The sequence below is a fragment of the Halyomorpha halys genome, unplaced genomic scaffold (genome assembly GCF_000696795.3).
Source record: "Halyomorpha halys isolate HHAL.00 unplaced genomic scaffold, Hhal_1.1 Scaffold550.1, whole genome shotgun sequence".
NCBI lineage: Eukaryota > Metazoa > Arthropoda > Insecta > Hemiptera > Pentatomidae > Halyomorpha > Halyomorpha halys.
In genome coordinates this window covers 433,273-446,300 of record NW_027112242.1, presented here as the reverse complement: position 1 = coordinate 446,300, position 13,028 = coordinate 433,273, and the positions used below count along the sequence as shown (strand labels likewise).

The following is a 13,028-nucleotide window of genomic DNA, read 5'->3' as shown; positions in this document are numbered from 1 at the left end:
TATAAATAATTCTTAGTAATTCTATGTAATATTTTAAAGTTTATAATTGGTTTTCACAGGTTTGGAGGCAGAGAAGGGTCAAACCACACACATTACCGACAATTTAAAGAAGGAGTTTGAAAAACAATGAATTAAAATTAAGGATCTGAACCGGATTGTAGATAGGAGAAAAATAAATTAAATAATAGATAATATCTATGCTATGTTATAATGAATCGAATTTAACTTAATCAAGTAAAAAAAAACTCTTGAAAAACAGTTGAAAATATTTTTTTATTGTTGTTTTTCTTTACCACAACTTGGATCATCTTCTTTGTAATTCCTATAACCAGTGAACCATCCATAAAATAAATTAATATACAGAATATCCTAAAATATGAGATTAGAACTTTATAGATGAAGTATCAATATATAATTTAAAACATAGAAGAAACATTAATGTTTATTTTTTCCTTTTTCCTTCGCTTCCTACGCTATTGTTAAAATTTCTAGAAAAAAAACCAGTTAACTGATAAAGTTATATATTTAGAATAGGTTTCTTTTATGGATTTGGGAGAATCATTTTTAGATTTGTTTGGGTTTATTTAATTGTAGAAGAAAGATATGGAACCAGGTCTTAAAATATGTAATTGAATCTAAAATAAGAGATAGGAATAAATTAGTTCTTAGACAGCTTATCACACAGCCTTGAAAACAAAACCAATTTGCATGATAAGACGTGGGAAACCTAAATTCAGCTTCAACGATAGAAGAAAACAAGACAAAAAAGACAAGAAGTAGGGAAACCCCATAGAGCAAAAAGTGGGGACAAAAAGTCCATGAAGTTAGTGAAATAAATAGAAAAATAATTATATAGTAAACTTGAATATTAATTAAACAGGTGTATTTTGTTTTTACCATGCTATCAAAATAAGTGTAATAAATTTGAAATTGTTCACATAATAAAAATAAAACGTTGTTATTGTTATACTATCTTAAAATTCTTTTGTAAAATTTTAAACATCTTTTACAAGATTAAATAAATTTTAAATGTTAAAAATTTTTTACCAAGTATTAGTTCATGCTGGTTCAAATATTGCATAGAGGGTATTAAGATATATATTTTAGATATTCTCAAAATAAGAACTATGTTGAACTGCGCCAAGGATTACAAACAGTTTTTCGGTATAATATATGTTATAAGCTTTACATGTGAAAGGACGTGAATGACGTGAACACATTAATATTTGCTATATAATCTCATATTTAAAAAAAAAAATAATATAGTATAAAATATAAAACATTCCTAATTCGTTTCATAAATATGCTTATTTAAATTTTGGGTAATCATTGAATTTAAAATAAATCCATAAAAGTTAATCAACACCACCCAATATTCATTAATTGTTGTAATGCAATCAATCAAATAGAAGTGGTCAAGTTTCAAAATTTTAAAATAATTGGATGATTATTTTGATTATATGAGGAAAAAAATTGTTATGTATAACGGTGTATAATTCAGCTAATGATATAACATCAAGTTTAAAATTAACTTAACTATTTATTAATCGCAATAAAACCCGACTATGCTAGTAATTACAACGCTAAAATTAATTTCAGGATTTACGGGAAAGTATAAAGTTGCACTACATAATAATATATATGCCCATAAAACCACGTAATCGTTATTTATAATCTGATTATATCACCGTGGAAAATTAAAGTTACTACAGATATAAACATTTATGACAGTAAGACTACGGTTTCTGTAATTACCATTATTCTTAAAATAAATATTACTAGAGAGCTAATTTTAACAATGCTTGGCGTTTATTACTTTAAATGAGTAAACTTTTTTTTTTATAAATGAAATAAATTATTCAAATATTTTTAGATATCCCTTTTTTGTTTACTTTTTGATTGAAAGAATAGGAGAAATCATTTGTATTAAGTCTTCCCTCGAAATAGTGTAATTTTATTTGCGAAGAAAATGTAAGGAAAAAAATGACACTAAATGTATTAGGAATTCGAGGGTAACGAAAGTTTTATTTTATATAGTAAAAATATATATTTTTTATAAAAGTTATTCATTACACTTTACAACTGTATGATAAAACATGATAAATAATTGTGATTACTTATGAATCAGAACACTTGATAACATACTATGAAGGAATCGCCCTATGGTAGCACTTGACTAACAATCTTATGTTAGAAGATCCTGTGGTCATCTTCTTTTTAAACGTAACAAAGGGTTATTAAGGATAGTTTGGATCGGAAAGTTGAGAACTTGTAAGTTTGTGTAGGTATTTTTTAATTTATTTCAGGGCCAAATTTCCAACAAAAAAAATGGAGTGTTGAAGTTTTTATGTTTTAATCGATTATTGGCGTAGTAAAGAGCATTACAGATTTTTCGAAGGATGAGGGATTGTAATATAAAATTTTACAAATAAAAAAATATATGTACATTTTTTTTAATTTAATTTTTATTATTTTTTTAAATGTATCTATTTTGCTACTATATAATTTATTCATTTTACTGTTATATAATTAATTCACTTCACTATTATTTAATTTATTAATATCTTTAGTAAATATGGTATAAATGAATTTGTCACTACAATTTATTGTCCTTAGCTCGAACAGATTGTAATTTGACGAAATAAAAGTTAAATTCTCACTCCCTCTCTCTTTCAATGATGTCTTTGACATTTATGCCATTAAATTCTAAAATCTACCAGGTCCATCATTATTATGAACCCATCTTTTTTGATCTTCATACTTACAGTAAGAGTTTATGTAAAGCCATTTTCCCAAGTGACCAATTTCACCAGATTAAGTCATTACTTATCCCATCAAAAACGTTAAAGGTTAAAAGTGATTGGTCACATTTACCCGCGTGTATGCGCCCTAGTATTTTTGAAAATAATATAGACGGAGATCTGCGGTTAATTTAAAATTACAGCCTAGGCCTGAAATGATATTGTACAACCAGAACCGGGAGAAAAGTTTATAATTCAGTACCTATGAATTTATTCAGTTATATAGACTACATAATTACCTACACAAGGTTAATCAACGATACTTTGTTAATGAATAAAAACTACAGGCGCCAATAACCATTTACATTCAAATAATTATGTATGAAATATATAAAAAGGGAAAGAATAGAGATCGTGATATTTTGGAATTTGATTTTGTGACAGAAATAAACGTTTGAAATCCCTTAAGCCCAAATAATCAAGTCTCACAATATGTTGTGAGTCGAATATGGGAATAATAAATCGAGAAACATTGAAAAATTGAAAAATAATTTAGTTTTCTTTAAAATAAGCTGGGCGTTGTCCTTATTGAAATAGTTTAACAAGGGTTACCTGCTGAATTAAAAAAAAAAATCAAACATCTTCCTCCGAAGTACTTTTAAATTTTTTTAATGGAAATAATTAGCCATCTTTTATAGTTAACAGTAATACAAAATGTAAAATATAAAAAGATGAATTTAACTCTAATTTCCAACTTTGGATCAAATCGGAGGTGCCTTCTCTGAAATATAGGTTTATCTTTTCATTTACCTACTCGGAAGAAAGGTTTTTTATTTTTTAAATATTTATTTATTGCTATTTACAACTGTACATTATAATACATTTAGTAAATCTGATTTAAGTTAAATTGGAGTGTTACAGGCGTGTAGAGAAACTACCCATTGGTAGCACTCTAATGACAATTTACATTAGCTGGTCTCGTGGTCATCTTCTTTTCAGGCGCCTCGGAGGATTGTCAGGAATGGAAGAGGATGCAAGATTATAAAGAGTTTATAATGGAAGGAGTGATATATATGATGATTTTATTTGTGGAAAAGTAAGGAGGATTGAGGATTTTACGAAGGATTTTGAATTGTAAGGATTGAATACGAGAGGAATTCGAAGGTTTAGTGGAGCCCAAAAGCTCAACTCCATATGTCCAGATTGACCTTATTACAGTCATGTAGATCAGTCTTTTGTAATGTGTTGGAAGTTTAGACCGTTTGTCTAGTAAGTGTTGTAATAGTCGAAATCGACATGCAGTTTCCTGTCTTTTCAGTCTGGTGTGAGGATCCCAGGTTAATCGTTTGTCCAAATGTAGTCCAAGGTAGCGGATCTGTTCGACAGGGGTAAGAGTAACATCATTAAATGAAACTGTAGGGCAGATTTACGACGAAGGGGAAGAAAAGGTATGTATGGAATTTGATTGATTTGGGACCATTCAGGTACCTACCGGTGCAATACCTGTAAATTTTATCAGAAACAGCAGTAGTATGTCCGAATACAAATTCGTTTCCGAATGGCCAGAACGTAAAATGCATGTGAAAATATTCGATAGCTGAGAAAGCATCCCGACATTCAGCAATGCAGAAGAAAAAAAATACGCATTAAAATATAAAAACGTACAGTTTATTAAATGTATTGGAAAAGGTACAATAAAAATAGATTTAGAGTGAACTAGCATAAATTACAGAAATAAATAATCAACTGGCAGTTGAAAAGAGAAAGAAAATGTTACGTTTTGTCGAAAAGACAAACAAATGTTTGTCGAAAAAATTATAAAAGTCACACAGATAAAATATTTTCATTCAATTCAGGGTCCATTAGTCATAAATAACTCTTTTTGTAATGTCGTATAGTCCGTTTAGAGGTAAAAAAGATCAAACGTCATTTTTCCAGTTGAGTTTAATTGGTATCTATTGTGAAATCTTCTATAAATAACAAGTAATCATTGATAATTTTAGATTTTTGCTTATACTGGAGTGTAGATTTAGTTTATGCACAGGTAAATAATGTTTACAATAATATCACTTAATTACTTAAACTTCAATCACACGATTTATACGAATTAATTTCTATATACAATATCATAAATTAATTATTAATAATACGATTAATAATAATAAAATGAGCATATAATTTTTGTACTCAAAGGGTTCATGTATTCCAAAAATCATAAAATTCAAATACGTTTCAGTTACGGTGAAATAATTTCTCACTTATCTCTTAGAAATCATTAAAAGGAATAGAAGGAAAACAGATGTCACAATGGAAAATTTCATGTGAATAACACTAGAAAATACTCTAACATTTAAAGACAAGAAATTTATTTTGTTCAAGCAACAACGTTTAAAAAAAAAATGTAAGATAATAAAAAAATACATATACGTTATGGCGTTTAAAATATGAAACTAATGAGAATCAAGAATAAGACTAGGATATTTATTTCATGTTAATCTTATTGTTATTAAATACTTAGTTATATATTTTTAAAATGTGTATAAACAACCGCAGAGACATGAACAATAGGAAAGACTAAGAAATGAAATCAAATATGGAACTATACAAACAAGTGAAAAGTAAAAATGTTTTAAGCTTTTAAGCACTTAAAAAAATACAACAGGTCTATCAAAAATATTCTCATTTCAATATTGGCATATGTATTTATTGAAAACTAACCTGTTTTTCGTCGATTTCACAACACCAGTAAGAGTGCAAAATATCCCAATCAAGTCCCATGAAACCTCAATTTAACTCCGCACCAATTAACTAATGTTATGAGAATAAAAATGGGGTGACCCTGTGAAAAAAACAATGGGAGCTTTGGAGGCTATATAAACAATGCAACTGCATCTATAATCTAGTATGAGTGAATCCTTCTCAGGAAGTAAGTAACAAGTGTCTTACTTGATTGTATAATTAATTAGAATAAGTTTTATATTGCTCGGTAACGAATATTGATAGGAATGATAACACAAGTCGAAAATTAAAAATTGTATTTTTTTATTTGTTAATTTTAACTAATCTATATATATTTATTGTGGGTTGGAACCGAAAATGAACTTGGTTTTATTCCGTTAAATGTTTTAAAACCAAGATTTGTAAGACCAATTATGTAGCTCAAAAATAAAAAAAAGTCTTCCATAAGACCATAGGGTACTTAATCAATCAACCTTAATGTTTGATCAAAAGAATGATAAACCCCAAGTGACACACATCGGATCCACTACGGAACTACGGCAGTTAGAATTTAAGATAAAAGTGAATGTATTTATAATAATTTAAACTTTATTGTTAACAAGAAAATAAAATAAAATTGTCCTTCCAACGATACACATGAATTTGCTCTAAGTATATAGAGGTAATAAAGATTACTGGTTGATTTAGAAAAATTTCCAAAGACATTCACTTAGAAGTAAGAAATGTCGATTGTTGCTTTTGGTAGAACTTTTTGAAGAAGAAATACGATAATGCTATAAATCTGAAAAAAAAAACAAATAAAGTAGGTTAAACAATTTCATAAATAAAACTAAGTTTATATTCAAATTCAGTTCTCAATAAACACTCAAATAAAAACTTAAAAAAAAAAAAAAAAATTAGATTTTTTCTTTTATTGGAGAGTGTAAATTTGCACATTTTCCTAAATCAACTTGAAACTTTTACTTCAACAAAAGTAATTAAAGTTAACTTTTATATAAATTGCTTACTTAATTAAAGAATTTTTTAAAAAAATTATGAAACAAGTTCTTCCTAATTAACTAAACCTCAACAGTTACACACAGAAAAAAACAACTTCTGATAACAGGTGAAATTGGAAATTTCTCTATAATCGTCTATTTCATCTTATAAAAAATATATAAATATAAATGTATAAAACATAGATATTATTTGGTTTTCTTGTGTGACTATGATACTACGCAGATATAGAAGTTGGATAAAAAGAGGGGTCGGGAACATGTAAGCAATTGAATACACCGCAAAGAGACCAATTAGGGAATCTCCGTTCTGAGTGGTGTCCAATTTATTAACAGAAAGGAAATGCTTATTGTGTGGTTAAGGAATAATTATCTATCATTTAACAATTATAGGGCAACCGTAGCATGTAATAAATAAAGATATAAATATTTAGAATAAAACATTTCCTAATCGTATACATATTAGTAAAGACACATTTTCAAGTCAAAAATAAACGCGCAAATGGCTGATTTTCTTAAAAATCTAAAAAATATTGTTTATCATAGGCAATCGAATAACGTTGGAGAAAAAAACAAAGTATAGACTGTTAAATTTTGTATTCTTGTGGTTAAAGAGGAACAATCAATAATAAAACAAATATACTGTGGCGACTTTATTGTTCCCGTAATCATTCCCTACAGTGAAAAAAAAAAACTATAAACGGTTTTTTAAAAAAAACCTTACATATTAAAATGTACAGAACACAAATTAAAATAAATAAATAAAAACATTACAGTTGTTTTATATCGGAATATTTAACATAATTGTAATAGTAGTATTACTATATTACCATTAGTGCTTATTACTATTATATATTATTATAGTGTGTCAGTATTATTAGTACTATAATAGTGGTTACCACAGTTATATTAAACATTCAGATATGAAACAATTGAAATGTTTTTATTTATTAATTTTGATTTCTATTCTGTATATTTTAGTGTTTAAATTTTTTTTCAAAAAACTATTTTTTTCTGAAATATATATATAAACATATCATCCTATGCATATACCCCCATACAATCCAAATGTATACCTCAGACGATCAAACGTATTTAATAACAACATATCTGTTATGGTACAGACTCCTATATTATATTTTATCAAAAGTTAGATTGTTCAGAAACTCAGACATTATATTATAATATCAGTATGGATAAGTGGATGCAAAATTTAATATAGTAATTCACTAACTACAACTATTCTAATTACGACATTGTAAAATGTAAATATGTAATTGTAATTGTAATTGTTAATTTGTAACTTTGTGAATATGTCAATTGTAATCTACTAAATTTGTATATTCAGTGTAAATGGCCCTAGTGGTCGTAACACATAAATAAATAAATAAAATAATAATATAATATCATTTAGATTTTTGTCTTAAAAGTTGCATTTGATATTTATATTCATATATAGTCAGGACTACCAATCGCCATTTTCATAGAGAATATATTTTTTATATTAATATTACATTTATTTGTTTGTAACTACTTAATTTATTATATGTACGACATATTAGGTAAGAGATCAAGCAAGAATAATATGAATTCAAGACTATCAACCCTACTGACAGCTTCAGTCATTTTGTTTTCGTACTGTAAGGGGTTGAAAGAGCCGTTGGACACCGCCAAGAAGGAAGAGTTACGCACTACCAAGGGAACCCTCCAACCAAACGTGACAGTATGTTGGTTTCATTACTCTAAATACATGAACGTTAGACAATAAAATTTAAAACCTAATAATTTATAGCAAAGAAGTTGTATTCAATTTAAAAGTAAAGATAATTTAGTAAATTCTTAAAAAATACTAATAAACTGATATTAGTAAATTTTGCTTCCTCAATAGTTAAGGCAGTAAAGTTTTTGTAAAATAATGGACGAGAAGAAAGTATTCAAAACAAATATAAATATTCACTCGCATTTCGCGTATTAGACAACAAGAAAGAAATATGGTTCCGTCTCAATCTATCTGTCCGTAGTCAAATTTGTGTGTCAGAGATAATTAATAACTTTCTATTGTGAAATTTGTTTTAGGGAATATGTGGATATTTCCGTGTCAAGAAAAGAATACATTTCACCTCAATGATTTATTTTCCACACAATAAACTAAATTTATTAAAAAATAAAAACAATAAAATTTAGGTAATTGTGTACATACCATCTTAGATGTAGAGGAAGCTATTGTGAGCATTTATTTTTATTTTTTTGGAAAAATGATATTAATTGATACATTGTTTTATTACGATTTAACTTAATAAATTAAATTAATTAATAAGAAAAAATATTTTATAAAATAGTAAATATAACAATTTAAAATATAAGAATAACGAACATTTCAAAAATAAAGCATTAAGTAAGCCACTTAAATAAGTCTTCCGATAATGATATAAAATCTTTAAAAAAAAAACTTAATTTTTAACAAAACAAATTACCTAAATCTTCTCAACTTAAAAATATTCGGATAGCTTTAAAATATAAATAACTCACTAAACAAATAGTATTAATTAACGTGAAATATATATACATATGTATATAAAATATATACATATTGTATATGTATTATAAAATATATAAAATAAAATTATAAAATATATAAAAATATATACATAGCCGTGAGTCAAACCTGTGCGTTCGAGAACCTTCCAGGGTTTACAAACAACACTTAATTGGGAAAAAATCTGGTGATCGAGCGTGATTCTGACCAAGTAACCTCCTTGTATAACTGTTGGTCTAGTAACAGATTTATTTTTATATACATATATTAATTAAGGTGCGTAGTTATAAATATTTTCGAACCATCATAACATGATATTTTATGTTTATTCCATGGAGAAAAAAACTCATTCAATGGTGATTTATGAAGAAGTACTACCGCCAACAATAATAGAAAGTGATGAACCCACCGACACAATATTGCAGGTATTTTTATTATTTGTTTTTTTACATAAAAGACTAATGATTTAAGATTTAATAAAAAAAATAAATTTTACGATGTAACTTATCCGTTTTCTTTTAAAGGGCTTGACGTCCGAGATCGCCCAAGCTGAACTTGTAGACGCCGAAGCTGATGAAGTAAGGGTAAATTTGATGGAATAAACTTTGAAACCTCTTAAATATTAATCATGACTGTGTAAATAGAATTAAACTGACTTACGAAATATAGGATACGGCAATATTAAAATTATATATTATTACTTAATTCAAAGATTAATTGAAATTTAAACTTTTAGTTTAATTGAGTCTCTACGAACGGACAAGGAGACAAAAATGTCATAATGATGAAGCCTCAACTCAAAATTGGCTCAATTATGAAGAAGAATTCTTCGGGAAAGTGAATTTTGAAATAAACCTTTTTCTAATTTCCACACCGTTTCAATATAAATTATTAAAACAGTAAAACTTCTTAACAAAAATTGCCTTAAGGAAGCATTGTATAAATAAAGCTTCGGATATAAACTCATATTAAAATTATAAGTAAAACTATTAGCACCTTTAAAAAAAGACATCCCACCTCATGAGAAATTCCAGAGTTAATTGTGATAGAAAAAGTAGGAAAATCTAATATACTGTCAAAAGGTGGACAAAACCACGTCTAAGACCAGCAAAAATTGAATAAAAATTCCAAAAAGAAGTTGGTTACCCCCCAACTTTATGGATTACTGACACTTTTTTTTTAACTTTGATCAAAGTAATACATTCTGCTACTCACAATAAAAATGTGTATTAGAGATGTAAGTACACACTCATTACATATGTACATATACACCCTGTAATATACTTTGTAGAATAGCTGTCAACATACATCCAGTGAAACTCATCAAATTCCAAAATCTACAAGAGCAGTCTTGACGCAATCCTCCGCCTACGCTTTGGTCAACCCCTTGGACATTTAGTTCAAAAATATATTTATAAATAAATAAATATATATATTTGTGTGAATGTAATTTTCAAGACATTTATACATCACATCTAACCGTACAATATATTGTACAGTTAATATGAAATAACAATTACATTCATGCTTTCCAATACCTAAGCATTGGAGATCAATGCGTTATATAATTTCAATATGATCAGTTATAATTTATTATCGATTTAGGTTGTGTTATTATAAATTGTTTTGTTGTTATTTAATTTTTTTTTAAAGACAGAAGAAGGCCTGAGGCAGAAAAGAAGAGCAGGAAGAGTCGTCATACGAGTCTGCAACAGGAGAAGGCGGCGGCGATGTCGCTACGTGATTGTTATCAGGAGGAGAAGAAGAAGGAGATATTAAGATATATTATGGATGGAATCAAATATTAATTTCTATTATAAAAAATAAATTGACTCACAAAATCAATATCGTTACTAATGTGAGGAAAATCACTAGTAACAACAATCAAGTATTAAATAGATAAATGATAAAATAAAATGGAAGCTAAAATCCCTTAGTTAATATTATATTTACTTACAGAGGTATAGCTGTATAAAACATACTTTATTAAAACATCTATTATACAGAGATATTGGAGTATTATTATGGTTTTTGAAATTAGGAGAATAAATTAACTTCATTATTCTTTATTTATAATAATAAACGATTTGTTTTCCCCCAATTCCTATTTCCTTTAATTTTGATTCATTACAGAACCTTTTTCGAACGCAATGTACTGCTGTTACTAAACAATAGAACAAAGATAACTGTTTTTTTTTAAATTTTAGGATTAGCTGTCAAATTTGACAAGACAATTATTTATCCCCTCCGTATATCATAAAATACACGGCTACGAAAAAATATTTACATGAACACTTTAATAATAAACTATTTGTTTTACTCCTCCTATCCCTACCTCCAACACCTTAACTAAAAGCATAAATCCGTGAATCTTTTAGGACATAATTATAAAGTGATAATTAAAAATATACGGATAATTCCTTGTTTATTTTTTGAAAATTTATATTTTTCATTAATTTGACTGGACTAACATTTGTGGTCAAATGGTCGACGTTTTCAGTCCAGTACGCGCATCGCTATTGAATATTTAATAACTTCTGAAAACAATAAAACCACATTTTCTTAAAATAATCTTCATAAATCATTTACGATGGGAAAAACATAAGAAAATGTTGAGGCAACACACTGAGGGTATATAAACGTAAGCTCCGAACTGAGAAGTTAGTTACTGATCAACTCTAGAAGACAGTATAAAGGTAAATGTAATTACACTTTTTTAGACATTACTCTGGAAACCAAAATATTTAAATTATAAATTAGAGCTTTTGAGTATGTTATATATAATTAAATAATTTAGAAAATATCTTGGAATATTATTTTCACTGATTTTTTCCTATTCGACAATTCGACATGGGAATTACTCTTAAAAAGTTATAATTAATGTAAAATATAGTGAAAAATTCCAGATGAAATAATTTATATAAATAAGAAGATATAAAATTTAATAACAAAAGTAATCCGCAATGTTGTTATAGAACGGGACATAAAACCTAGTTTGGAATCCAACGTCATAGAAATAAAATTGTAATAACTATGATTAGCAAAGTGTTAAAAATGAATTAACATAATTATTTTTTTATTATAAAAATACAATTTAAAAATTTTGAATTACTAAAAATAATCAGAAAAAACAAATTTATTTTAACATTAAGTTTTCTAGAATACACAAAAATATTAAGGGACAAGCTACAACACTTATCTAATGTAACATGTATAATGTAATACAAAAACAATATACGTTTAAGGTTATTGAAGATGACATCGTTGTTACCAATAATTGTCATGGCTGCGACGGTATGCGCTACACAAGGCATTCCGTATTCAGAAGAAATATCCTCAGAAATAGACAGAGCAGTGTTTCTTGACGGGGAAACTTCCCTCCCACCACACCTCTTGGTAAGTATACCAACGAAAAATTGTTTATTTCCAAACAGTTTAACATATCATTACAAACTAGAAATTTCTTGTAGATTTTGTTTTATTTAAAAAAAAATATTTCGTAGTAAAATACATAATTTTATACGAATATTAAAATAAATTTTTATTACCTATTTTATTCGATGATTATATTATGTTATCTAAATGTACACGCAAAATATTAAACCTGTCCAATTAATGGAATAATTAATTGTTAAACAGAATAAACGGTATGCAGACCCGCAACAGCCATCAACGATAATTGAAAGTGATGAGCCGGCAGACCGAATTCTAATGGTAATTACTTAAGAAGGGATTATATGAAAACATTGTAAAAATATTTAAATAATATAATTAATTTTAAACTTATACTTAATATTGTATTTTTCAGCGCTTTTCCAAAGGTGAAGATGTTGCTGAATTAGTAGATGGCGACTATCAGGTGAGATTTTATTAGACGTAATAAATTTTGTTCCATATTGTTTTAAAAATAAACAGCCTTATTTACTTATATATTATATTATTTTGCATTTGAATGAAAAATAAAGAGGTTTATTAAGAAAATACAAAATAAAAAAATACCTATTTACTTAATAAACC

General features: G+C 27.0%; 3 protein-coding genes across 10 annotated transcripts in view; 2 read left to right on the top strand and 1 right to left on the bottom strand.

Annotated features, from left to right (window-relative positions):
- The window catches only part of raskol (Ras GTPase-activating protein raskol), a 758,358-nt gene that overhangs the window by 335,512 nt on the left and 409,818 nt on the right, over positions 1 to 13,028 (bottom strand). The gene's annotated exons all lie outside the window — the stretch shown is intronic.
- Positions 5,649 to 11,020, top strand: LOC112210641 (uncharacterized). Its single transcript, XM_067050217.1, has 5 exons — positions 5,649 to 5,667; positions 8,038 to 8,198; positions 9,350 to 9,436; positions 9,536 to 9,595; positions 10,665 to 11,020. The coding sequence occupies exons 2-5, from the start codon at positions 8,061 to 8,063 to the stop codon at positions 10,788 to 10,790; spliced, it is 411 nt and encodes a 136-aa protein (XP_066906318.1). The 5' UTR covers positions 5,649 to 5,667; positions 8,038 to 8,060; the 3' UTR covers positions 10,791 to 11,020.
- LOC112210640 (uncharacterized) lies at positions 11,656 to 12,922 on the top strand. Its single transcript, XM_067050219.1, has 4 exons — positions 11,656 to 11,707; positions 12,257 to 12,407; positions 12,651 to 12,725; positions 12,820 to 12,922. The coding sequence occupies exons 2-4, from the start codon at positions 12,267 to 12,269 to the stop codon at positions 12,883 to 12,885; spliced, it is 282 nt and encodes a 93-aa protein (XP_066906320.1). The 5' UTR covers positions 11,656 to 11,707; positions 12,257 to 12,266; the 3' UTR covers positions 12,886 to 12,922.

Excerpts from the sequence above, each read along its gene's own strand:
- LOC112210641 (XM_067050217.1), top strand. The coding sequence starts at position 8,061 with ATGAATTCAAGACTATCAACCCTACTGACAGCTTCAGTCATTTTGTTT. Across the intron at positions 8,199-9,349 it reads CCCTCCAACCAAACGTGACA|AAAAAAACTCATTCAATGGT; the intron begins GTATGTTGGTTT and ends TATTCCATGGAG. Across the intron at positions 9,596-10,664 it reads CCGAAGCTGATGAAGTAAGG|ACAGAAGAAGGCCTGAGGCA; the intron begins GTAAATTTGATG and ends TTTTTTTTAAAG.
- LOC112210640 (XM_067050219.1), top strand. The coding sequence starts at position 12,267 with ATGACATCGTTGTTACCAATAATTGTCATGGCTGCGACGGTATGCGCT. Across the intron at positions 12,408-12,650 it reads CCCTCCCACCACACCTCTTG|AATAAACGGTATGCAGACCC; the intron begins GTAAGTATACCA and ends ATTGTTAAACAG. Across the intron at positions 12,726-12,819 it reads CGGCAGACCGAATTCTAATG|CGCTTTTCCAAAGGTGAAGA; the intron begins GTAATTACTTAA and ends TGTATTTTTCAG.